The sequence below is a fragment of the Ixodes scapularis genome, unplaced genomic scaffold (assembly GCF_016920785.2).
Source record: "Ixodes scapularis isolate PalLabHiFi unplaced genomic scaffold, ASM1692078v2 PGA_scaffold5__190_contigs__length_132052651, whole genome shotgun sequence".
Classification (NCBI taxonomy): domain Eukaryota; kingdom Metazoa; phylum Arthropoda; class Arachnida; order Ixodida; family Ixodidae; genus Ixodes; species Ixodes scapularis.
Genome location: NW_024609880.1, coordinates 21,943,220 through 21,971,093, shown reverse-complemented (window position 1 = coordinate 21,971,093; position 27,874 = coordinate 21,943,220). Strand labels below are relative to the sequence as shown.

The 27,874-nt window shown below is 43.5% G+C and overlaps 1 protein-coding gene across 1 annotated transcript in view; it reads right to left on the bottom strand.

Moving 5' to 3' along the window:
* Positions 1 to 15,682: 15,682 nt before the first annotated feature.
* Positions 15,683 to 27,874, bottom strand: part of LOC8040819 (neuroligin-4, Y-linked) — a 245,611-nt gene continuing 233,419 nt past the window's right edge. Inside the window, exon 9 of the mRNA XM_040214702.1 lies at positions 15,683 to 16,063. Coding sequence (XP_040070636.1) covers positions 15,683 to 16,063 — 381 coding nt within the window. The remainder of the gene's footprint in view (positions 16,064 to 27,874) is intronic.

Below are 27,874 nucleotides of genomic sequence, written 5' to 3'. Positions count from 1 at the left end.
CAACATTGTTCCTAACTACGACGTTCAATCTCAGCTACCCGGTCTCCAGAACGTTACTATCAATGAGGCAGGTATCTTGTCAATATTACTAAACTACGATGTAAAGAAGAGCTGCGGCCCGGATGACATCCCCAATATGTTCCTTAAACGCTCTGTGGAAAGGGTTTTAAAATATTTGTTTGCCATTTTTAAGACGTCATTGGCCACTTCGAGATTACCTGCAGATTGGAAGCTAGCAATCGTCAAACCCATATATAAATCGGGTGACCCTCGGATAGCAGTTAACTATCGTTCCATTTCTTTAACGTGTATCACTTGTAAATCATTCAAACATATTATTGCTGAACATAGAGTTGCCTACGTCACGGAGCATAATTTTCTGTCGAATGTACAGCATGGTTTTAGATCCAGATACTCGACAATATCTCAATTAGTTCGAACAGTGCATTTTTTTACTTCAGTCATTAGTCGCCGAGTCCAAGTTGATGTAATCTACCTCGACATTTCAAAGGCCTTTGACAAGGTTTCACATCCAAAGATTTTATTAAAATTACGTGCGATATTAGAAAACGATCAAATCGCAAACTGGATTCAGGATTTTCTGTCTGGGAGGGGACAATATGTAATGCTTAAAGGGGCGGTGCAATGATATTCAATTGGAATGTCTTTCACTTTACACGAGCTTACTGGCACTAGTGGGACTCAAGGATACTCGCACGCAACGCCACTAACCAAGAAACTCCGTTGTTGCACAGTAATTTCGAGGACAAAACCGAGCGTTTTCATTCAATCTCTCCTTCGCAGAGCCTGATGACGTAGCTCGGCGGTAGCAGTACCGCCCAGTGACGATATTTGAATGCGGCTCATAGATTGGACCCGAGCATTGCGTCGGCACTCGATTTGGGCTCGTGATAATCAATAGCTCGAGAAGCATTCGGATAGTGCCCTGTGTCCAATCGCTGCAATGACGACAACAGCCGAACCATAACAATTTCTGGAACGCAGCGCGTGTCCTGTGCCTTGCCAACCCCAGCGCATGGCTATGATCAACATTGGCGGCATATAATCGGCTCCAGATCACGTGGCCGCTTGTTCTGGCTGCGAGTTGAGGGGGTGAACTCTGCTTGTTTTTCTTTATTTTTTTCTGCGACTAGTCGATTGCGTGTGTTGAAAAACAAATGGGTATTTCACAGGTCATTAACGTCAGGGATCCGCTCTAAGCGGTATTTCCGCAAAATACAAAACTCGTTGCATCGCCCCTCTAACCAAACTTCATCTTCCATTGCACGATAATACTTCACAGTGCACAACAGACAGCACACCATCAAAACAGATCCACACAAAGAAAAAACACTCACGCAGCGCTCACTGTCAACTCTCGGATATATTAAACATAATCTTCGTTATCTTTTACTCTTACGCACTAAAAAGAAGAAAATAAAAGTTAACCAAAGAAGAATAGCGAAAGAAAAAGAAAAAGAAAAGGAAAAGGAGAGAAGATAAGGAAGAAAAAGGAGTCAAGAAAAAAAAAGAAAAAAAAAAGAAATGACAGAGAATAAGATAAGGAAGATTTCTTCCTTATCTTGCCTCTTTTCCTGTTTCTTTTGCTTTCGCTGTTCTTCTTTGGTTAACTTTTATTTTCTTCTTTTTAGTGCGTAAGAGTAAAGTTAACGAAGATGATGTTTAATATATCCGAGAGTTGACAGTCAGCGCTGCGTGAGTGTTGTTTCTTTATGTGGATCTGTTTTGATGGTGTGTTGTCTGTTGTGCGCTATGAAGTATTAGCATGTTAACCAACTCGCCCAAGCTGAAGTATTGACTTACATAGCACATGTAGAATTCGGGATACCACAGGCGTCAGTTTTGGGATCACTGCTTTTCTTAATATTTATCAATGATATAGCTACTAATATTAGAGTAAACTTAGGATTGTATGTTGACGACTGCATCTTATATCATGCAATAAAAGGTCCCGATGATCACCTCATCCTAAATAATTGCCTTCAGGAAATATCAAAATGGTGCAAAGATTGGCAAATGGTACTTAACAAAGAGAAAACTGTATTTATGTCTATCACCCATAAAAAGCACCCCTCACTTTTCACATTCCACATAGATAACCAAGTACTGATCCGGGTTAATGAATATACTTATTGAGGACTGCATATAACACACAATTTAAAATGGGATAAAGATATCAGCGCGGTTATAGATAAAGTATCTAGGAAACTATGGGTTATGAGACGGAAATTACGGCAGGCAGCTCCGGATACGAAACTATTTGCGTACAAAACTTTTGCTCCTGTTATCTTGGAATACGCGAATGTTATATTACTTACACAAAAAAGACGTCAATAGGCTAGCTGGAAATGGTGCAAAGAACATCGGTTAGATTCATCTACGGGGTATATAACAGGCATGCTTCAGTTAAAGAGTTACTTAATAAAGCACAATTATCAACCCTTAGCACGAGAAATACTATTAACAGATTGATACTGCTCTTCCAGATAATTCATGGCATGGTCAACATCAATCGGGACAAGTATATATCATTTTCTGCACGCTCCAATACACGTAGCCAACATCCGTATTATATCATTGAGCCGTTGCCACGAAATGTCTCCCATGCTCATTTTTTCCTCGCACTTTCAAAGATTGTAATAACTTAACCGCTGAAATAACGAGTTCTAGTTCCCCAATTTTATTTCTTGATTCAGTACAGAAACATTTCAATGTTGCGTGAAGATTTTGCTTGTGTTTGATTTCATGTTTTTACTTTCGTGACATATTAGTGTCATTTGGTTATTTTGCTTGTTTGTTTATTTGATGGCTATTTTGCAACCTCATGAATGTAATCATTCCTACAATGGTCCTGAACAAGGACCAGTAGTATAAATAAATAAATGAAATAAAAAAGGTGTTTTTGAATATATCCCGACATTGCATTTAACCATGTGTCCCGCTCTGACACCATGGTACGGAAAGGGCTTCCTGGTTCGTGGGTTTATGCCGCGAAAAATACCTCTAAAGAGAGATTTCTCCCCTTCTTGGCCCCTGCAGCATCATTGGTCGGGTTATGTTGGTAGAGAAACTTGATGGTTCGTTCTTTCACCCTAACTGGACGACCGGGGACCGTTCTGAAATTCTTTAATACTGCAGTTGTTGCTTTTTTCAAAGACCGTGCCTTCAAGCATGATTACATACTTTTGTCCCTGTCGGACAAAAGTATGCTCATACTATTGGTCGTGAGAAAGTACACAACAGGCTGAAGGCGTTCGGGTTTCGGGCGCCTGCCTCCACATCTCCACAAGACATCTACGCAATAAGCAACACACCTTGGTTTGTCTTCCTCAGGTGCAGTTCGTGAAATGCACCTGGACATGGCCAAATTGTATACTTGTTTTAGTACAACCTCGAAGCAAAACTTTGGACCTTTTTTTTAAAGAATCTGTAGTCTTGCGTCTGAGACATCATGATCCCCGCTAATGACGACTTTACCTTTTTAGCTGTGGTCTTCTCCTTGGGAGGAAAGGTATAGCGTACCTGGTTCCAAAAAAACTGAGCAACTTAAGCAGATGTTATTGGCTTTTTTTTTTTAAATGGCAGGAAGCTAGATGGTGACTAAGCCCACGGGAACAGGCGATGCGAAGGCAGTGCTTAAAGAAGCGGAATTTGCTGCTACCACTCAGAGCACAAAATTCGACGTGGGCTGCCAGAATGAGACGGAGACGGGACCATCCATCCGCAGATTACTCGTAAATCCGGAAGGCATGTAGATCTTGTGTACCAGGAAGCGGCTTTTGCCTTGCAGGCGCAGACAACGATGAAGGATGATAAAACGAAAGGAATATGTTCAAAGTCTTGAGAACGTCCAAAATATCCCCTTTTAGAAGAAATTAAACTTAGTAAGATGGACAAGTTGGCTAGTTGGTAAGAGTTCACATTTAAATACGGCTCGACTAGGACAAGGACCGTGAGGTGAAAACACAAGACAAGCGCTGACTAGCAACTGATTCCAATGAAACGAAAAAGATGCATATATTTCTGCCGCTCCCGCGGGTGCATGTCAATCCGTGGTCTTGAGATCTTCTTCTTTCAATACAGACGGAACTAGCCGTGCTATCGTAAGCCCAAAAAAGCTAATCTCGCGGTTCGTCAAAGTCACTGTCGGCTGGCTCACACACAAGGTTTTGTTTTGTGTGATATATATACAAGGTGAAAAAACAAATACAGTTTTTGCTTTATTGCAAAAGTAAACTAGGCATCGCCGAACGCTCATTCTACGCCTAAAGGTAGCGCTAAAGGTCACTACCAGATGCCAAAGTTCCAGTCCGATCCGATGCCTTATTCAGAAGTTATAAGTGATTTTCTGAAAAGTTCAATGGGAAAATGGAGGCCGACAGAGTTTTCGAATACATGGGGCTCTATGGACACCAGAAACCGAAAACGGGCAAAAATGGGCTCCATTGTCCCATTGAAGTTTTCAGAAAATCACTTAAAACTTTTGAATAAGGAGTCCGTTCGGGTTGAAACTTTGGCATCTGGCTGTGACCTCTAGCGCAACCTTTGGGCGGAAAATGAGCGTTCGGCAATGCCTAATTTACTTTTGCGGTCAAAAAAAAAAAAAAAAAATGAAAAACCCTGTTAATATTTTTGTGACACCTTGCAGTATGTCTCCATGATTTCCCGGGGTACCTGGTCCTTCTGTCGGAACATCATTGTCGTGTTGGAGAAAAGGCGGTGGCATGCGCAATCTCATCAACGCATCGCGAGGTGTGAGTAAGCGGTTTCTTTCAATGAACCTGGTGTTCTCGTAATCGTATATTTAGTCTGTCCTATATATGAGCGCCAGCAGGAAAACGGGATCTTGTGAACCGCGCTTCTTACGCAGGGAACGAAATTCATTCGTGCTTGACGCTGCACCCGCTGCGAGTCGTACGACCCACTTCGCTTGCGCGTTTGTTCACTACGGTGCATACTGTGCTCAGATTGCTGCCGGCGGAAAAAAACAACAACAATCACACCGAATCTCGTGGAGATTTCTTTCCAGTCCCTCGAAAATGCGCTGGATCTATGGAATGACTGAAACTCTCTTTTTCTGATCGAAGTCAATTCGCTCGATCTCTCGACCTGATTTAAGGCTCAGAGAGTAATACACGTATTGTGTTACTAAAACTTACTCAACAAAAAAGGAGTTCAAGGTGCGTCCGATACACCGCGCAGACCCAATGTGCTTGGGGCCCGAAAGCTTGTGGCACGTTCCGAATTTCCCAGAGGCTCCTGCGTGTTTGTTGTGCAGTGAAGGCACACTACTGTATCCTAAAGATTTTTTTCTTGCCTGAAATGAACTTGACACTGATGAAATTGGTTCATTTACGAAGTGAGACCCTGATATGCCTAATGGGTTGACACGCATAGTTTTACGAGAAATACCTCTGGGATTCATTTGGGTTCCAAGTTTAGGTAAAATTCAGTTTTGGGAATTTAGATATTTTATTTTTAGAAGTCTGTTTGCTGTATCGTGTCCCACTAGAGCGGCGAACAAAAACAAACGACAGAGAAAAGTGTCAAACACATGGACCATACTCGCGATGGTACCCATGGCAAGCGTTTAGTTACAGTGCTCTAGAGGTTGTAGTGGCAAGAGTGGCGCCCGCTTAGAATGGGCCAAGTGAAGACGGTCGACGTAGATGGCCGCGAGTGGCGCTGGAGTTCCGGGACCTAGGAGAAATGGTGGCAGATGGCAGATGAGCGAAAAAGAAGGCGAGGCTGGGGCGGTTCGCTTCTCCCGAACGTAGCACCGTAGCACTTTTCTTTGTGGTGTAGTGGTGAGGAGTCTTCACTGCTCGTTGCCGTCTCGGTCATGAATGCAAGGAAAAAGACGGAAACACACTGCTTCGCGCCGGTATGCAAGTCGGGCTACCCGGACAACAAGGGCAGCCGGAGCACCAGCGATCGTAAGGCGTCCCTGTTTCGTGTGCCAAAGGAGAAGTCGCGCAGACTACAGTGGGAACAAAATCTTAAACGAGAAGATAAACGCCCCGCCGAGACATCAGCGGTGTGCGAGAGACATCTGGGACCGCGCCTTATGCTTCGGGACTATGTGCACATCGCCAATGGCGAAGAGGTTAGAAATCTATGCCTCAATATAGTATGGCTATTTTGTAGTCTTTGGGCGTAATATGTTGCTGGGTAACTGTCATGTGCTTGCTGTGTGTATTACTTGCTCGCTGATGAATTGCATTACCACTTTTCAGAGGTCATAAACCAGAGGTCATAAACCAGACCGTTTAGAATATGTTTTTTCCTGTTGGGAGTTGGTGAAGTTTGTGTTCATATTGTATTTTAATGCTTCATGTACTCTCAATCGAGGTATTTTTCTTCAGAGACTGCCTTCCACAAAAGACAACTTTCTATATGTTCGCCAGTTGCAGTGGCACCTTGGTCGTTCCCAAACCCGCTTGGCCTTTTGCCTTACACAACGCTGGTCCCCGCATCCGCATCACGACAACAAAAAACAATACACCAGTTTATTGTTCCGCTTACCATTAAAAAGTACGAGATTTAATTAGATTTATTAGGCTATTTCTTCTTGTTATATCATTATATCGTGGTGTCTTTCGCAGCTATTAAGCGTGCAGCCCAAGTGATAGCTTGCTGAACGACCTGTCAGTACTGAAAAGGGGCAGTCGATATTAATAAAATAATCTCCCTCAAAAACACAACACGCCACGCGAATATTGAAAGTAGAGGATAGCACACACTCTAGAGGCATTCGTACAAAGGCAGAACTACGAGTTTTCATATTAGCAATTGTTCCGCTTCGCGAAAAGATCCAGTCGAACCTCAGTAGAACGCGCCGAACAGCGCCGACGACGGGGCAGACGGGGTCGCGCGACTAGGCCGCAGCACAAATAACATAACCTCTGTCAAAACACGCGAACATTCGAAGTGAAGGAGAGCACAAACTACAGAAACATTAGTCCAACAGGAGACCAACAATTTTTCACATTAGCAGTTGTTCCGCGTCGCGGAAAGCTCCAGTCGAACTACAGTAGCACACGCAGAGCAGCGCCGACGACGAGGTTGACGGGGGCGCGTTCCTAGGGCTCAGAAGAGCAGCGCCATGGTATCGTCTACGCGCAAAATATTCTCGGGGCGGCCGCCGCTCTTGCCACTACAACTCTCTAGAACTCTGTAGTGTAGTCGTTCGGTGCTCGTGACGTAAGCGCGAGTGTTTGCAAGCCGGCCAATGATACCCTCGTGTGCATGATGCTCCTGTTTGAGCATAGCCTCCTTTATTCTAGAAAGCTTGTCAAATCGCGAAAGACTCTGGTTTGAGGCTTGTCTCTTGTTTCTGTTTGTCGCTCTGGTGGGACTCGGGCATAAGCGTTAACTATTGCAGCAAAGAAGAGCACGAATCGTTTTTTTTTTGTTTTTTTTTAAGGTGCCTTTAATGTCAACAGGACTTTCTGTTTTCAATGCTCAGCATGTCTCGTTTTGTGTTTGTTTACTCGAGCAAAACCAAGCCTGAAAATTGTTTTCATGCAATGAACTCTTACACCGCACAATTAAGAGAGCAGTCAAAGCGTAGTATTTCAAAACAACCGCGGTAATGCAGATAATGTAGATTTTTTTATAATGTACATTTTCCTTTTTCAAATTCAACTTTGCGGTATTGTCGCTCTCCGCTTGTCTGTAGAAGGGGGCCATACCACGATGGAGACATCATTAAACTGCGAGTTCGGTGTTCGATGGTTTACGCCGCCATGGCTGAACTGCCGGGTTCCCTCGCCACGCGCTCGTTCCCCGTGCCTTGGCCCCGGGCTTGCCCCTTGCGCGCTGGGTGTCCTTTTGGTTGTTGACGTTGTCCTTCCACGGCGTCTTTGAGCTCCTCGGTGTCGCTCTTGAGAGGGTTTGCAGCAAGATGACAGTCTGGTTCTCCCATCGGATTTGGGTCCGTATTGTGGAAAGGGTTCCCAGAATGTCACCCTTTTAGACGTCTCTTGAGAAAGCCACAGGGTATGCAGGAGCAGGTTGCGCAAGCCTGCTCCTGCATACCCTGTGCGATCAAGGAAACCTTGGAAGGTTTCCTTGATCGTCTGGTTCTTGGTGAGCTTGCACATTCCCCTTCTATCGAGCATGTACAGGGAGATTCCGAGAAACGAGAACCGAGTTTTTCGGCCCGGATAAATAAACTATGCACAACAGAAAGCTCAAACTTCGTGACCATGTGACGCTGTCGGTTCGGATAGGACGCCAAAGTTTGAGAACATGACGTTACCTTGATCAAACGATAATTGAGAAAAACAAAATTTTTCTATGATCCGACGTCCACCTAAGCCTAAATCGTTAATACAAGAAATATCACTGTGGCAGTATGTAGCATCGATTTCAGTGAAAACCACTCCTCAGCAAGAAAGAGGACATTGTTTCCTGTCTTGCTGAGAAGTTATTTCACTGAAATCGATACTACAGGCTCCCACATTGTCATTCCTTGTTTTGGCAATGTTAGGCTTAGTGGGATGTCGGCTCAGAGAGAATTTAATTTTTTTCAATTGTCTTTTGGTTCTGGTGACGTCATGTTCTCAAACTTTCTCCTCCTATCCGAACCGCCAGCGTCACATTCTCAGGAAATTCGAGCTTTCCGCGGCGCTTGGTTCATTCACTCGTGCAAAAAACCCGATTCTCGTTTATCGGGAACTGCCGGTACAGGGACATCCTATCGTAACGCTGCTCGAATCGGCCTCAGACAAGCGGCAAGCCCCACGTTGGTGCGCCATTTATGGTATTCTCGTCCATCGCTTGACCGGAGAAAGGGGCCGAATCGTGATGGATGACTGCTTTTTTCTTCAAGCCCGGTGTTCGGCGGCTTAGGCCGCCATGGCTGAACTAAGGCGCTCCCTCACCACGCGTTTGCGCCCCGTGCCCTGGCCCCGCATTAGATCCTCGCGCGCCCGCCGCATTGCGGGCAAACTTTTGTGCCGAAGATACTCATACCTGATACATATTTCAGCTTAAGTGCAGAAATTCCAGAATGCGGTCACGTGAGAATTATTATTTTCTATCGAAAACATGCTTGGTTGAAGTCTACATGGAATCTAGCAAACCTAGCAAACCATTACAATTATATTTTTTTAAGAACTCGGGAATGGTCGGTATTACGGTCTGGGATGTTTGGCAAGGAATGACTCAAAATAGGAAATATTTTTGACCCTCGATATTCTTGTCGTAAAAGGGTAGCAAATAAAAACACGCTAGGTCAGTATCATCGCATATAGGCTACAAACTGATACGTAGGTTACTGTTTCTGTTTCGGAGGAGTTGAACTATGCAGTGGGTGATCGGTGGCCCAGTGAGTGAAAGCAGGTCAGACACAAGGATGACTTTTCAATGATCTTCGGAGGAAGGAGGAGGTCCTTATTAAGCGTAGAATTGATGGTCTGGCGTTCAACGTTCGTAAACTTTAGACAAGTGTCACAAAGGGGCGCTTAGTAAGAGGATAGCGTTTTTGTAAATTAATATTGTTATAAAATATTTAAAAAAATAAATATTATTTTGGCATCATCGAACAGTTAAAGCATGTGGTTAGACCGTCGCAAGTAACAATTTGTGTCTTCCCTAATACATTGTATTTGCTAATTGCTTTGTTTGTAGTGATTTGGTACTAAAGGCGCGCCTCTTTCTTTTCCTTCTTTTTTTTTTAACGGGGAAACAGTTTCTTGCTAATTCAAGCTCAAATTCAAAGGGACATTTATGGCAAAACTTCTACTTCAGAAATTTAAGGGGGCACTTTCCTTGTAAATTTGCGGGGACGAAGTTTTTCTGGAAAAGGGAGGATGGACCTTGAGAGAGTTCCCGTCCCTCTGATTTAAGAGGGGTGTTACTTTGATTGCTGGGGAAGGGGGGGTGGGATATTCTAAAGAAATTTCCTCTAAGTGAAAAGAACCTGGTTTAGAGTGCAGAAGTGCACATACCCGCGTGGGCGCACTGTCAGACGGGCTTCCTCCACTGCATGATGCAGACGCTCTCCTGCTGCTGCGGCGGCGGCGGTGTGTTGTGGTGCACCGACGCCTCGTCAAAGTCCGACATGGCCATCTCGCTGCCCTCCGCCGGAACGCCGTGTGGAAGGGAAGACACCCCGCGTTAGCATCACGGGACACTCGAAAGATCATTTCTGCGCGTGCTAGGTTAACGGCTCTCCACACAGGACACGGCTTGTGCCGGACAGAAGGGGAGGCTCCTCCCTCGCTTCCAGTTTGTTTTAGGGAAATTTTCTGTCGGAGGGGAAAGCGTCATGACCTGCTTATGTCCTTCGTACGGGCTCATGACGTAAGTCTTAGAACGAAGCCCCCCACCCATTGTGCTGGCTGTCAGTCGAGGCCTTGGCTGCCGTTGGCCATCCCAAACCTCCCGAAAACAAATAATAACAATGCAGTAGCGAGGAGGCGAGGGGGAGAGCCGTGATGGTTCTGCGGAAGTCAGAGTGACTGATGTCCTCGCAGAAATTGTATGCGCACGTTAACTTTGAAAACCGTGAAAACAAGCCTTTTCTGCTTTCCGCTGCACAAGCCGTGTTTAATGCGGACATATCCCTTCATTAAAATAAGTCCCGGGCAAAGGTACACTGCGCTAAACCGTTAGTATGATCACACGACGTTGTAGCATTTTTCTATTTACACTACAAGGGTATGAGCTCTCGTGAAAACTTTGTCAATTGGGTTTGTGCCCTAATCAAATACTTTGCACCACACTAGTAGTAGTTTCGATGACAGCGCACTCATTCCAAGGAAAAAAAAAGAACAGCAATCGCCCTTTTACGTTAACACTGTCGCGAAGAGTAGATCCAAACCATGGGGTTAATATAAAGTACGCTAGAGGGCCAACTGGCCCTAGTGTGCTGCGGCAAATTGAAGTAGACAGCAACAAGTCAAAAACTGACTGTGGAAAAACGTGAGTGCATTTTCTTCTTGCGCTCAATTATAAGCGCAAATAGTCCGAATAATGCCTACGGACTAGATACCTTGGAGCCTTTCGCAGTCAGGCAGACGAAATAATTGGTCAGATGATGTTTTTCTTTCAAATAATTGCATTAAAAGCGGTGCTAAAATGGCTTGGTATATACACATATTTATGTGCACTGTCTGACACTGTTAGCGCGAACAGGACGTTGGTGCTTTTCAGCATGTTGGATACACGTGTTAAACGAACGAAGGGCGTCTGTAAAACTAAGAAAGACGTGAGGAGCTACGCAGTAACACTGAATCAGTAACTCCCTGTTCATCAACGATGAAAATTAATTTAAGGCCACTCAACATTACCCGATCTTGAATAAGTGCTGCTTTATTCTTCATGCTGTGTGGGAATATCCTTGTTCTATGTTAAAAAAACATCAACCACACGGTCGAAATCTTTGATAACAAGTGCCCGATAAAGGCTGCCCGGCAGAGAAGAGAATAAAAAGAGACACTTTTCATAGTCCACATATTTTATTATTTTGCGTTTTGAATGTTTTGAACCGTTCGTAAGGATGCAGGAGGGGATCATTTTTATGTAATGACAAGACTGGCATATTCGCAATATATAACCGTCATCGAAATTCTGGCGAGCCTTGATCATCCTCTATAATTCTTTCAATTGTTATTTTGCTTAGAATCTTCGGTTGTTTTTACCCACTTGCTGTGGAACGGAGATTTGGAAATGAAATATAGCGAAGTTAAACATCGTGCACTGAAGAAGAAAAATGCGCTGACTAAAGCAATTGCACTTTTACAATGTTAATAATGGTATATATCATTCGGTATGATAAAAATATCTAAATTGTTTCATGTTATTCTACAGCGAAGAGACAAAATGCTCGCGGAATGCTGAGGAGCACAGCAGAAGTAGACTGGTTGCTGTCTGCTTCAATTTGCACCCCCCCCCCCCCCCCCCCCCCCCCTCCTTTCCGAGGTCGCATAGACACTAGCGCCGGTGGAACCTCTTGCGTACATCATAATAACTCTTTGATCCAAACAAAGAAAACTTGTTCAGGTACAAAGTACTTTTAGAATATATTTCTAAACATCTGAGGTTCTGCGTACCATTTGTTTTCTCATTATTTTGAAAAATTGGAAAAAGAGCAAGATTAAGCTCAAGATGTCTTGGAATTGGATGCCTAACCAAAATAAACTGAAAGAAACATTGAATGTATGGTAAAATTTTTCTGGAAAGACGTGCTAGAAATTAAAAAAAAAAAAAAAACTAAACTCCGAGAAAATAAAATCCTACGATGGCCGCTCCGAAAGTAATGGTTCTATTTCCTTGGAAACTACATCATATAGAAACAACGTGACAAGATTTCTTTGGAGTGTACATTGACAGCTGCCACAACCTATATTCTTATTTGGCGATACATTTCTGTGATTGTCTATATATTTTTGCCATTGGCTATATATTTTTGCCAGCTATATGAACAATATGCTTTATGCTACGCAGGTAGGAAACTGTACGGAGAGAGATGACCACGGCTTCACAGCCCGCATGACGACATCGATGCTAGGAATATTTTCTCCATGCAGTATATCTTCCATGGCTTCGAAGAAATTACAGCCACGAGGTGCCAAATGCGGTCTGCATGGTTGGTGTGGTAGGACAGTCTTGCTAAGATTGGCAATGTGCTGCGCGGTCTACAAACTGGTGTGAGGCCTTAGGTCATTTTGCTGCAAGAGAGGCGATCCTTTTTTCTCTGGTCTGACTCTGGAAATTCGAGCCTATTGCTTATACGAGGTTGCGATGTAGCTTTTTCTGGTACAATTTCCCTGGTCGTAAGTCGACAATTCGTCTAATTGAGCGGGTTACATGCTCATTGTTTTGCAGTGACAGCTGTCGGTCCTCAACGTGGCTTCTCTTCCACGTCGCTGCCACGAATCATGCAAAGCGCCACCCATGCATCACTGTCCTAATGTCCATTGTTCAATAAACGTAGCCACGTCTATATCAGATGCCATTTTGTCACACCGCTCCTCTGCTGCCACGTGACGCACGGTCACCAAGTGTAATGGCTACTAGCGAAAAGGTTACAGCTCTACGGACTTACCGCCAACAGCCGCGTGTGTAATCGAGACGAACCGGATAGAATAGAAAATTTTACTTTCGGAGGAACCGTCGTAGTTAGGGTGTAGGTGATACAGTTTTATTGCTTGTACATTCTTTTTGTGAACAGGGATATAGGGCATTTTAGTTAGTGATTATTGCAATTTGTTTCAAGGCGTGAATTTAAGTGCGCCGTAGGGCAATGCACTTTTCAGCTATTCAGCATTTACCTAAATGACATAATGAATATGCGCGAATAAGCACGATTGATTATAAATGCCTACGTCTATTTTTGTGTGCTGTGAATATAATGGTACTTATATCAAAGGGTTCCTGATATAGTTAAGTTACTTTGTGAGCTTAGGGCACAAAGTTCTTTATTTGCAATCTATCAAGGCAGAAGCTATTGTCTTGTAGCCTGCCAATACGCGCAATGTTCCAAACTGAACTACAAACCTCGTCGACCTCATCTCAAGCAAAAAGAAAAAAGAAAAAAAAAAGAAAGACGTTTACAACACCCTGTAAAGCCGAATTCGAGCACTGCTCTTGAGGAGGAGAAAGGAAGTGTGCTGAGGGGAGGATATACCCCTCCTCCCTCCTCCTCACTTGCTCTCCGTCCCTCCTACTGCTCCTCTCTCCTCTTCCTCCTCCTCTTCCTCCTCCTCCTCCGCTCATCCGCCATACTCCTCCTCTCATCTCCCTCCCTCCTCCTCCCCTCCCTCCTCTCCTCCTCCCGTCTTCATCTTCTCCAAACTGTACTCCAAACCTGGTCAACCCCATGTCAAGCAAACAAAATTAAGTTGACCTCTGGTAATTCACTGTGCAATCGCAGCGAGAGCTGCTACACGTCACGCCGAAGTGATTGGGCATCGGCGTCTGGTTCACGAACCTTGGGGTGCGTGAACAAAAGTGTTCATAAGGAAATATACAACTGACCATTTTGCTCAGATCGGTTTGTTTATTTTTTGTTCCGGAGATCGTGAAGGCACGTCACTCGGCACGAGTTCTTGGCATTGACAGTGCTACTACGGCATTTTTTTTTATCGGCTATTTGTTTCCCGAAAGCGCGTGCATGGCGCATCTGGTGCTACAAACAACCTAAGTGTAAATTGGGTCGTTAGCGCTGTGGCGTTTCTCTGTGGTAACGTTTCCTCTTCGCACGCAGCGGAGCCAGTTTCGATTCCGGCGGGCTGCGGGCGGTCTTTTTCAAGAATTGGGAAACAACGACGTCGGACGCCCAACACAAACTGAAAAATCAACTACAACTTCAACAGCGGACGTAAAATAGAGTGGTGGAAAGAACCCATTACAGATATCGCTCTTAAACCTCATCCGCGCCTCGCTAAAGATACAAGTTTCAAAACTTTTGCTGTTGGAGAATTAGGTGACGTAGAATACCTATTCAGAACATTTACAAAGTAGTTGGTTATTTGAACCGTTATTACGATCCATTGCCTGCAGGTATCAAGGTGCAAGCTGAACTTTTAGAAGGTTGTTGCTAAACTAAACGTCAAGCTTAGTTTACAGTTTATGTGTGTAAATACGTTATGTTAGAGTCACAATTACATCGCTCGAAATTCAGTCGATCGCATACTTAGTGCTTGTGTGTGCCGAAAATTTCAGTTCAGCGCACATAGAGCAAAAGCTAGCGGTGGAGATATAAAAATCTTGGGCTCAACCTAGCTCCCTGATGCTTTTGAGATATTAGGGTACAGGCATATGTTGTCGTGTAGATGCTACGATATTCACGCAAAAAGGCTGAGATTAGTAAGGTTAGTAGTACAGCAAAGTTCAAATATTTTCTCAAAGGTTTGTCCAGTTTCTTAAGGTGGAAAATTGTGCTGAGTCTTGAACGTTAGGCAAAAAATGTTAATATTAATACGGGATTTTAAAGAAAAAACATTGTGCAGGTGAATATATTTTAAAGAGGATGCTTCTTGGTTATGGGTATCAAGGAGTCAAGGAAACACGGCTACAGGGCGCTACAAGCAGCCTTTCAGTTACGTTCTACTCTGCGAAATTGAATTTTTTGTTTAGAAATCAATGCTTTCTAAGGCAATAAAAAACAAAGGTTCAAGGAGCATAAAAAGCTCCTAAACTAACAGCAGAACCTTCTCTAAATCGACTGACCACGTCGGTCTTTGCGACACTAAAACGCTTCCATTGCTTGTATGAAATCGAATACTTCAAACCGTAGACGACACTTTGTTGAGAATATCTGAATGTAATTAGGTTGGGCTAGGTTATTCAACGCTAGAATAGCTCAGGGTAGGTTCGGTAGCTTAATTTAGCCTAATGTGAATCAGATTACTTCAGGTAACATTTAGTTAGGTTCGCTTAGCTTAAGTCGCGGTAGATTGTGCGGCGGACGGTATTGGATGAGGTTTGAGTAGGCATGTGCGTCGCAGGATAGCTTATGGTAGGTTTGATAGCTCAGTTCTCGTTAAATCAACTTAGCTTAGAACATGCTAGGTTAGGTTAGCGTAGATTGCGCTTAGTCAGGTTTCTTTAGGTGTTAAGAAAGTGGTGGGTTCCGAGAAACATTCGACGCATCAGTCTCCAAGCGTCCGAAACTTCCGGGTGAAACCAAGTGGAAAGGTAAGGCAGCTCACACGACGCCGTCGTGCATCTTGTTGTTGTGCGCGCCCCTGAGCACGACCCTGCCCAGGGTGGCGCTGGCACCCTGCGCGGCGAGCAGGGGCTGCGCCTCGGGCAGAGCCTTGACCGGGGGCTTGGGCGGTACCTTGGGGGGCAGGGTGGCAGCCACCAGCCGGGGGTCCGGGCAGCCTCCCGCCGCCAGGTGGCTGTGGCTCGTGTTGTTGGCCACGAGCATGCCCTGAGGGCCGACCGACGAGGGGCACTGGGCGGCCCCCGGAGCGGCCGACGAGGCCCCCACGGGCGACGGGGGCGGGGCGCGGAGGGCCAGCTGCTGCTTGCTCGGCGCTGCAGGGGCGCCGCCGGACAGGTCCACCTCGGAGGGCTTGCCGACCTGCCGTTCGGGACAAGGGGACTCGTTTATGGCTTCGATGCTCTTTTGCGGTTCATGAGCCATCCTACTTATAGCCGAGACATTTGAAATGTGGTATCGTTACTTTGATCGAAACGGACGCGCATGGGCGGGAAAGTAAGGTATGCGTGCCATGTTCCTCTTCTTATCACACACGTGAGCGGGTCGCAGTGTACACAATGTTTCACGAGAGAAAAAACAAAACAAAAAAAAACGTGGACTGGAGAGCCGATAGATGAACGGAAGCGGCGATGTGCTGAATGTGACCGTGCTCGACCTGCCAAAGAGACGCCGAATGAACAGCGACGTTCTATTATGGCTAGAAAGTCAAGCCCTCAACTAGACAAAAAACGATGTCACATTTCTACGCCGTCTACAGAGACGCATTGCAAGGACAAACCTGCGTTTTTAACGCAGAGGTGCATTCGTACCAAAGCCAAACTCCGATTTCGCGAGCCTTCGTTGTGGGTCAAACATGACCTATACAGGTTTAGTTCAGACCCAACCGACGCTACCAGGTAATGGGAACTATTAAGCAGAGTCGAAAGCGCTAATAAATAGGTTTTTATAATTGGTTCAACGATTATAGGGGTACGTAGAGAAATATGATGAACACCATGCTGGGGTGCGCTTCTTACACTGTCTGAATGCTCACATGAGCTCGTAGCGTCGGCGGCGTCTGAACGTAAGGTGAAACCAAGTATAGCGCAGTCGAGTTTAGGAGAGCTTGGTCAGTTGGCCAGTTGCCAAACTTCTGCGCCGGGAACCTACTGCGCGTGTTCGCACGCGTCTCGTTTTGACGATGTCTCATGAATCATTCCGCCGCATACAATGCTGGCTCGCTGGGCATTCTTGGTAGCCTTGTAAATAAAGTAAAGAAGGAACGACGAAGTGATATTTCCATACGACGAGGCTTCTTCTGCCAGGAACATGAATATTGATCTTGAGCGTGGTCTGAGCTTCTTATCAAATTCAATATCTTAACACGATGGTTTCATCAAAGATCAAAATACACGTGCACGTATATTTGTTTACCTCGTGTACACCCCAGAAAGACTGTTTGGGTGTGTATTTATGATATGTACATTATTGCGAGGTTGGGAGGGGTTGAACTGCATTAAGGCACAAATGTCTTCTGGTGTACTACATGCCAAAAGTGCATAGCCACGGAGAATCCAAAACAAACGACTTTCATCTAACAGCCACCTCTCAACGAGTGCTACATTCGCAGTTATATTTATATGCTCGTGTACTAGTACTGTATATGTGCAATAGAATCATAAAATATTGTAGAAATCATTTTCAGTTATGGCCTCTAGAAATCTTGTAGATTTCGAAGGAGTGGGGTGAAAAAGAACGCACCCGTCGACACGATAGCAGCGGCGGTCCAGAGCCAGCCATGTCAGACCACTTGCTCCGGACTGCCCTAGGGGTTGACGCCACAGTGCAATCGGTGCCTTCACTCGGCGATTGAATTCGCCATCGGCGAGCGACAACAAGCGGAAGGCTACTTGGCTCTTCTGTTCATTGACACCTAGCCAAAACTACCCCTGTCATCTTCACGTGGTTTCTGATAAGCGAGGCATCGAGGCGGCACCTAGCGAGACAAACGGCCGACACGATTTGGGTTTGGCACTCAGCAGCAGCAGCGGCTGCAGGCAGCAAACAGCGTCTGGCCACTCGTCCCTGATTATACTCAAGGTTGGTGTCTTAATTATTAAAGATTATGAAAGTACCTTTTTCCGCTGCTGAAGCAGCAGCTGCTGCTGTTCCTGTCGCTATTGTTAAAGTGCCGTGCACGTGGACTTGCGCTAAGCCGAGTAACCAGGATGATAATACATAGTATGAAACGTATTATAATATTACAAGGGGATATATTGAGGGCGCTTTATAAACAATGAGAAACACAACCTATAAAACCGTTGATAAAACCTGATAGAGAAGTATAGGTTCCGCGACGGGATCGACCAAGGTAAAAAGAAATAAACGAGTAAAAGATTTACAGCACCGCGTCTTCTGGACGTGAAGCAGTAAACAGTATGGTAGCTTGCCATCACCTTCCGGGCGAGTGATTCCTTTTATTGTCCATACCTCTCGCCTTTGCAGTCGGCCCACACCCCCTCAATCGTTTCCTCCTCCTCCTGTTTCGCCATTCTTGGGAGCCTTGTGGGGAGTCTTTTCTTGGTCTCCCTGTTTTTGTTTTTTTCTCGTTAGCCCTTTTTTTTAACCCTTGCTTCGAATATAATCTCCCGGGTAGGGCCGGAGTTATCCAAACGAATCCTGTTTTCTTTGCAGCGTGGCAGATCGCTTGATAAAACAAAGCAAGGGGGAAAAAAACGAGTAAAATTGGAACAAAAGCACGGAACTGAGCCGCTCACACATAAAGCACTACACGCGCACTTAGGAAGCGAGGGCTGCGAGGAGGCAATTGAAGTGTCTGCAACGCCCACTGGTGCAAGCGCGTCCATGAAACAAATAGTGTTAAAGGCAAGAAATCGGAGATGTCCGAGGAAAGCGGGAACGCAGCAAAAGGAAGGAAGTGGGTATGATGCGAAGCTGAGGAGCCAGAACGAAATCGGTAGGTTTGAAAAATGAGGTAATGGCAGTGGGGCGATAAAATGGCCATTAATGTCTGCGTTTGTTCGGACCACCACTTCTCTCACTTCTTGCCTTCCGATGGCTTACTCCTCGTGTTTAGTCTAGATGCCTGAGCATTATTTTTCTTCGTCTTTTTTTACTTGAAGCTGCTCTAAGCTGTATGCCAATTGTCTCCTCATCACGTAGTACTTTCCTTGCGCCTCCGCGCTTATTTTTAGACATCGAACTGATACTGCAGAAGCGTGAACATATAGCGTGTTGCACTGTCCACCGTTTGTGTCTGTTTCCTTTTAAATGTTCTTTTTTCGTGCGAATTCTGGAACGTGTATGGCGTGTGGAAGGCACTAGAGGAGTTAAAAATGCAGTAAATAGACGACCACACAATTGTTACAGCTGATGAAGATTGCGTAAAAATAAGGCTCATAATTTCCCGCACTTCACGTCTTGGGTACTCTCTAAACCTTGCGCGCCACGCCAAGATAAACTACATGCATTTAACTTTAAAATGTAGCCCTATTTCTAGTGTTTTCGTCGCTATCACTTTCAATCATGGGTGTGCGAAGACAGAAACTTTAACTGGAATCGAATTCTAATTAAATAGTGTCGAATAGAGGCCGAAGATTCGAAATCGAATCGAAAAAAAAAATACAGATACAAAATATTTATTGACAATGTTCACAACACAAAACAAAGCCAAATCTTCATACGTGAAAACAAAATCCCTACGTGTGCATTCTCCTACCAAGGACGCGGAAAGAAAAGAGGCTACACGAACTATCAAAGCAGTGAGAAGCGTTAAAGTTAAGCAAGCTAATCATAGATGGGAACATTATTGGTTGGATCGAACAATTTGATCTAACTGTCTAACAGAGCCCAATTCGAACTGCTAATGATTTTTACTCTTCCCCTTGCGCGGTCGGCTCTGGTGTGCCGGAAGGCTTTGTTCTCGGCTCCCTGCTTTTTATTATTTACAGAAATTATTTATCTAACTCTCTCAACTCATTCATTAAATTATTTGCTGATGACCGTTTAGATTTTCGTGTTATATCCTTTACTGCCGATAAATTCAATCTTTCAGTCTGAGCTTAACAAAATTTCTACTTGGTGAAACACGTGGAAAATTCATTTTAATACTAATCAAAGCAAAGCAATGCCCATCTCCCGGCATGCTAACTGTCAAAACTATTCTAGCTATAACATTGTAGGAACTGTGCTGACGTCCTACAAGTACCTAGGTGTCCTACAAGTACCTAGGTGTCCATATCACCGCTAAGCTCTCCTGGCAGACGCGTATCACCTATATTTTAAACAACGCTAATCAAATGCTTGGGTATTTACGTCTAAATGTTTCTGCTAGGATATTGAGGTGGGCCAGTTGGATATGCATGATATAAACTTAATTAGCGCAAAGGTCAGACAAAGGACAACGAACAGAACATGTAGACAGGACAAGCGCTGACTCACAACTGGTGTTTTAATAGAAAAGAAGAGAAGGAAGCAGCATATAAATACATGAAAAAAAGGAAAAAAGACGATTTATAAAAAAGGAGAAAATTAAAAGCTATAAACAAAACGGAAAGAATAGAAAAGAAAGGGAACAGCGTAACTGAACTAATTCGGGGGAATATATCGCAATTAAGGAAAAGACTAAAGCTTAAAGAAAGAAGTGTAAAGGACTAGAAATTCCAGCTGAATTAACCTGAAGTTGGCAATCGAAGGTAAAATAATTTTTTGTCAGTTAATGCCACCGGTGGTGCACTCACACAAGCGTCTTCCTTTTCCTTGATGGTAAAGACCTCGTATATTTCTCGTGAAGTTTTATCTCGGAACCTTCAAAGGATCTTGGTTTTTGTCAGGATCGGTTGGCATTTACTCTCATATACTGCGAGATGCCCCGCTGGAGTTGATTTGAGTGAGGTGGCGTGTTCCCGCAACCTGGTGTTGATGCAGTGGCCTGTCTGACCGACGTATATCTTGCCACATGTGAATAGTATTTCATAAATTACCTGGCTTTGGCAAGGTACATACTTTTGCTTCTTTTTGATGGTGCAACGAACTTGTCGAGCTTGAGGAGTATTTATCTTTGGGCACAGTTTCTTGGGCTTGTTTGGTGCTGAAAATAAAACAAGGATGTTATATCTAGACGCCACTTTTTTCATGTTGTGTGACACCTGGTGAATGTAGGGTATCACTGCAGGGCGCTGCCTTGGGAATTTAGTTTTTTTCTTTTCCTTTTCGAGAGCTGATCATTCTTTCAACTGCCTCAACCAAGGTGGTACTTGGAAGCCAGAAGCCGCAAGCCGTTGTAATTGGTCTTCAAAACTCTGTTCCGCTTGTGTTTCTTGTAACCATCAAGGAAAATGCGACGCTCGTCTGAGTGCCCTATCGGAGGCTTTAACTGCCAAAAAATTATTTTACCTTCGGTTGCCAACTTGAGGTTGATTCAGCGGGAATTTCTGGTCTTTTCAACTTCTTTTTTTAAGCTATAGTCTTTTTCTTAATTTCAATATATTCCCCGGAATTAATTTAGTTACCCTGTTCCCTTTCTTTTCTTTTCTTTCCTTTCCTTTTTGCTTATACCTTTCAATTTTGTCCTTTTATTATAAATCATCTTTCTTCCTTTTTTTTGATGTATTTATATGCCGCTTCCTTCTCTTCTTTTCTATTAAAACGCCAGTTGTGAGTTAGCGCTTGTCCTGTCTACATGTTCTGTCCCTTGTCCTTCGTCTAACCTTTGCGCTATTTAATTTTAGAGCGCAGCTCTTAGGCGCCCGTTTCCGGCTTGAGCGGCGTCGGCGTCGGCGTAACCGCGCGGTGCATTATGGGAAATGTCCCATAATGCACCACGCGAGTCCCCCCCCCCCCCCCCGGGGTCACGTGACCCCCCGGTCACATGATCCCCCGAAGTCACATGACCCCCCCCCCCTCCGAAAGAGATTGAAGAACGAGGGGAGGAGGAGGGTGAGGAGGAGGGAGGAGGGGTATACCCTCCTCTCAATACCCTTCGATCCTCCTCCTCAAGAGCTGCGCTCGAATTCGGCGTTACAGGGAGTTGTAGACGGCTTTCACTTTTTTATATCATAAACGTTCCTATGGTGCCTTCACTTTTAAAGCTCCTGCTCTACAAAACTGTTGTCCGTTCCAAACTTGAGTGCCCTTCTGCGGTATGGTATCCAAGCCTAATCTTCCTTACTAATAACCTAAAATCGGCTCAACATCGTGGTGCACGTTTTTTTTTTGTCTAACTACCATCGTAGATCAAGTGTTTCATTAACGAAAGCTTTTTGAAATCTTCCACATATTGCACTACGCAGAAAATTGTCTTGACTAGCCTTTTCTTCATAGGATTTATCATTAAAATCAACCACTGAAGAGCGAGCTGCTTTTAGAACTTTCATGCTTGTCATCCCGTGGGGACGAAAGTCATAAAATAGGTCTCCCTCACTGTCGCACTAACATGTAGGTTTTTCATTTATTCCTAAAACAAGCAACGAATGAAACCACTTGACCACCTCGATCGCCACCTTAACAGATCCACTCAATAATGAATCTGCCATTGAAGCATATTTTTTTCTGATTAATCCGCCTTTGGTTCTTTTATGTTGTTCTATTTCATATAAGCAGTATTCACTTGATTTATGTTTTATTACCACTCCATTCTGTAACACCCCCGCGCCTTGAAGATATTGAAATACAAAAAAAAAAAAAAAAGAAGACACAGCTGATGGACATGTCGGCCATACACGTGTCGCGAGTAGATTCGCAGCGTGGTGAACACTTTTGGAAGCGACTTGTGCCGCTCTCAATGTGAAAAAAGTTTGTGAGTTTATTTTCTTGAGAATCACGGTGAGAGCCAATTAGGACAAAAACTGGAAAGATCGCAGCGAAAGCTCGGTATCCAATTGTACTATCGGGGAAAAATGAAATGCGAACAGAGGAGCGCGTGGCTCGCGGTACAGGCTGCGCCCCCTGGAAGTGAGCCTAGGAGCGAGGGTGCGTGGCCTACTCCGACGTGCTCACGCCCCTCCCTCTGCGCTCCCCAAGCTTCAGCAGTGCGCCTCTTAGTGCGCTGAAAGCTATCACCGCTATCTTTGCTGGCTCAGCGCGTGCGGTGCAAAAAAGCTCACCGCACTCGCCGAGCAGGCAAAGATAGCGGTGGCAGCTTTCAGCGCACTGAGAGGCGCACTGCCGAAGCTGTGGGGGAGCACCAATCGAGGGGCGTGAACACATCGAAGTAGGCCACGCACCCTCCCCCCTAGGATCACTTCCAGGCGGCGCAGCCTGTACCGCGAGCCACGCGCTCCTCTGTTCGCATTTCATTTTTCCCCGATAGTACCTGACACGCAATGTGCGCAACGAGGACTTCCTTACTATACCTGGGCGGATTCTATACTTCAGATCTATTAACTCTCATACCTTTTTAGAGCCCTTACACTTCGCCCGACGCCGACTAGTTTTCAGGAGCTGGTTCAAATTCGCTGCTATCTGTATTCGATCATTTCTCTCATAATAATGCATATGTGACGCAGAATCATTGATTTCAGAATATTGACGTGCGGGGTTTGCATGTTTTGGTTGAGCGCACCTAAAATTCCGCTTCGTTTGCGCAACATAGGAAACGAACTAATTTCTGTCGGAATGGTTCGTTAGCCTAAGCTTTTGTGTGCAGGCTTGATTTAAATTCAACACATTTCTCTGAGGACAATTTCACAATATAGACGACGTTCTTCAATACATGCGATTTGGTGACAGCAGTATTGATCTTGTGTGTATCGAATCACAAAAAAAAACGAATGTAAGGAATTTGACAATCGAATCGAATTATTCCGACAATCATTATTCGGTTCGAATTCGAATTTTCGCACAACCTTACTTTCAAATAATTTGCGATAGGTCGTCTATAGGGCTGGGCGTGGATCAGCATTTTTAAACCGATTAATCATTACCCTTTAATCCTATGAATTATCGATTTAACGGCTCATGTTATCTCAACAGAATATGACAGAATTTGAGAATGTAAACCCTGATGCACAGATAAATATTATTCTGTCTCTGTGTCTCAAGGTTTAGACCATGATGTTTTCTAACCAGCTTGCCTGCAAACTTTCGCTTCTAATGGTATTGTTTTACTATACGTCTTGCTATGTCACCAATGGCCCGATGAACAGCTTTTTTAAAACTCTTGACGCTGCACGGACGGCCCAGTAAAACAAAACAGGAGGGAGCGATAAAACCTGATTATTCATACAGTTTACTTTAAATCTTACACTCACCCTTGATGCCAACTACAGGGAACGTTAACGTACATCACCACTGACTGCCAAGCAGTAAGCAGGCGTTACAACATTCTCCTCAAAATTTAATTTGGAGTACGGCCGTTTAACCCGTTAATAATTTTAATAGTGATTACTTTATTGAAAAATCTAATTTGTATGAGATATTTCTTTGTCCAATAAGCACATGTCAATCATACAAGATATTTAAGAACATATACGAACCATGTAAGAACTATAAAAGAACTGTATAAGTCATATAACAACATATCATAACCCTATAAGAAACTTGTGAGAAGTCTTTATAAGTTTATTATATGGTTCTTACATGTTCTTATATATCTTATATGGTTTTTATATGTTCTTATATATCTTGTATGATACATATGTATTTATCGGGCAAAATAAATTTCTCAAACAAATGGCTTTTTCATTAGGGTAAAGATTAAGAAACTAATCTGAAGCATAATCGATCTTTTGCACAGTCCTGATAGTACGTTTTCTTTTGTACTCTTTTCGTCGACAAACAAGCGCCTGAGTGCCTGGTATTTATTCTCTTATCACCCTATCCATAGAGATGCAGCATGGGGGCGCTGTTACATTTTGTGTTCCCACAAACGTTTGAGAACAAATAACCCTTTTTCCTTGTGTGTGAGTGGATAGAGAGCCAAATTCACGGTGTGACAGAAGAGGGCACGCTCTCTTTGTGGACTTCCGGAGAGGACGACGGAGTACTCAGTGCTACGGCTACAGCGCATCGCGACGAAGCCTCTTACGACAACTCTGTCGGTCATGCTGGATTTTCTCAGTGGCGGCAAAGAGAAGCGCCAGAGAGACTTGAAGACCACGAGAAGCGGCAGCGAGAGGACATTCGCGCCAGGGGGGATGGCACGAACAAGCGACTGGAGGTCTGGTGGCGTGACACGTGACAACGGAGGGAGTACTCCGTGGAGTGGGCACGACTCCTGTCTCAAGACAGTGAAAGTGGAAGCGGCAGAGGAGCCCACTTCCTAGATTCAGAAACTAAAGTTTAGTGTTTACTCGCTTCAAAAGGAAAGCCGAAGAAATCCAATTAAATCCTGTCGAAAGCTGTTTGTTTCTCTTAGAGCAGCCTTCGAACGCGACAGTGAAAGTAAAACTTGGCAGCAAGAGCAGGATTACCCGGCGGCGAAGGTTTGCTCTCCCTTGCGACCGGTAACGAACCATGTTTGAACGCTTAATCCCACATCATATGCGGTTGAATATCGTTATAAATTTCTTGCACCCACCAAATGTGAATGCGCGGTTTTAAGTGCGTAATATGGAGAGTTCTGCATGCTTTTTTGTTCTTCATTTCCATACAAAGGTTTTTTCGAATGATCGCAAACCAGCTTCTGCTTCCGGCGTTTTTATTTTTGAATTCTTTTAACAGTTTTATATTTTCAAGTGGGCTTCTATCACGCGTGACCAACATAGGAAAAGTACTGAGCTACCTGGACGCCGAATAACATGTTATGAACGCAAACCTTCTTTTTGTATTTCAGTATGTTTAGACAATACATATTGTCTGCAGCATCAAGGCAGAAAACCAAATGGTTTGAACAGGCCTCATTGCCGCTATAAGACAGGAATCCACAATTAATCACCAACGGCAACGGAAGAAAAAAAAACGCTCCAATTAAGCACAGTATAGATGTTAGGAAAAGAAGTTATTAAAAAAACTGAAAATAAAAAGCAAAACAAAAACATTGCAATAACGTAATAGTAGGGTAAAAGATAAGTTCATATTTCACTTATTTTTCGGATGATCTTGACTTTTTTTTATCAGAGCTTTCTTTAAAAGATGCTTGTATATTCTTGGTGAAAGGATACTTGTCACGAATGTGTGAACCTAGCTGAACTTGTTAAAAGAATTTGGAATCTGATATGCTAATGTTTCTCTGGTCATATTTGGTATGATTTTAGGGAGTATAAACATATCATGGACGTGCGCTAGAATGATGTTCGGGCCGAATGCAAAGTGATGCGTGAGTTGGTGTCGGAAGTTCACAGTCCTGACGAATATAGATTGGAAGTTCATATCCGTATAAGTGATGAAAGCCAAACGTTTTATATTGTTCGAAAAGCGGAAATATATGCGCGTCATGACCAATCTTATTTATTAGATGCATAACGTTTTTGGTCGAAGGTGTAGGTGTGATATAAGCATTCTTTCAACCCACCCGAGACAAGAAAGCAGTAATATACCTTAGAGTAGAGTGAGTTTAATAAACTTTATACTTTGGCCAATCCAGTAATAAATGTTTTACAGTGGCAAGCGAGCCTGTTGATCTAGAAATTTTGATTCTTATTGTGTTGACATGGTGCGTCATATTCATGTGCTTGTTAAACCATACTAAAACTAATTTGTGGCTATTTAAATGCTGAATTTCGAAGTTTTGTGACGTTTGTTCGATGTTCTCTGTGAGAATTCGGTTTAATGAAGAAAAACGAAGTATATTGAGTTTTTTTTTACATTTAGAGATAAACCATTTACTGTCAACCAGGATAAGAGTGCATATTGATATTTATTCATTGAAATTTCAAGCTGGTTCAGATTGGCTCCTGAAAAGAACGCATTTGTATCGTCCGCACATCATACTAAGTGTTCGGTACTTGATATGTTAGGTATACAGATAAAAAAGAACGACAATCCCACTATTTAGCCTTGCGGAACGCCATATTTTATAAAGGGAGAACGTGATTTAATCTTATTATACACTGTGTGTTTATTGCCTGCGGAATGTAGGTAATTCGTGATAAGTTTATGTGTAGTTCCCCGTATATTATATGTATTAAGCTTCGAAAGACGAACGTCATGTTTGATGGAATTAAAGGCTTTACGGAACTCAATAAACAAAAAAAAAAGTGAAAACTGATTCTTAATATTGTGAATTATCTTGTCACGAACGTACAAAAGTGCGAGTTCAGTTTTTTTCCCTTCTGGAATTTATATAGATTTTTTATTATGATGCTATACATCATAAAAATGTATGAAACCTGTTGTTTATTATTTGTTCATCAAGTGTAGAAAATGATGGCTGTACCGATATTGGTTTATAATTACTTAGGTAGTTTTTGGAGCTACCCTTACTGATCGTTGAAACCTTCGCTGTTTTTATTTGTTCAGAAAAAATACCACTTTCAAGTATACAATTCCATATATGAGTTAGAGGTAGCCTAATAAGCCCACATCCAAATTTGATAGGTATAGCTTTAAGATCATCAACACCTTAAGCTGTTTGTCTTTAGACACGTTATAAGCGTAATTATATATTGATTTGTTACTGAGTATAGAACGATCGAATTCGGAGTGCGGTTTCCGGGATATAGATCATGACCTTCAGATTGATTTATTGACGTCGCTTCGCCTGCTGTTAAACAAATGGGTGTTAAACGTCGTTGCCAGCTCTACACCAGATAATATTTTTCCATCTATTTTTAGATAATACAAGCAGCTGTGACGGGGTTCTAATATGACAATCTCATCTACTGTTTTCCATACCTTCTTTAGATCACTGTTTTCCATACCTTCTTTAGATCACTGTTTACATCTGCTAGCTTGCGTTGAAAGCAGCTTTGTTTTTATTTTCGAATATCGGGATGCAAACGATTTCTAAAAAGTTTGAGTTCCGATAAAGCGACCGGATCTTCAGTTTTAACGAAAATGGCGTATATTGTATATTTTTGTTATATCTTGCAAAATCACCTTTTGCAATCCACGGTTTTCTCTTCTTTTTTGTTGTTTGCTGTGAAAATGATGACTCGTAGCCCTATTTTACGATTGCGAAAAACATGTCGAAGGCGTTATCCGGGATGGTTTTAATAAGATCTTTTCCCAATGAGTACAGATAATTAATCATGAAATAAATTCAACGCTGCGTCGGATATATGTCGATAGGTT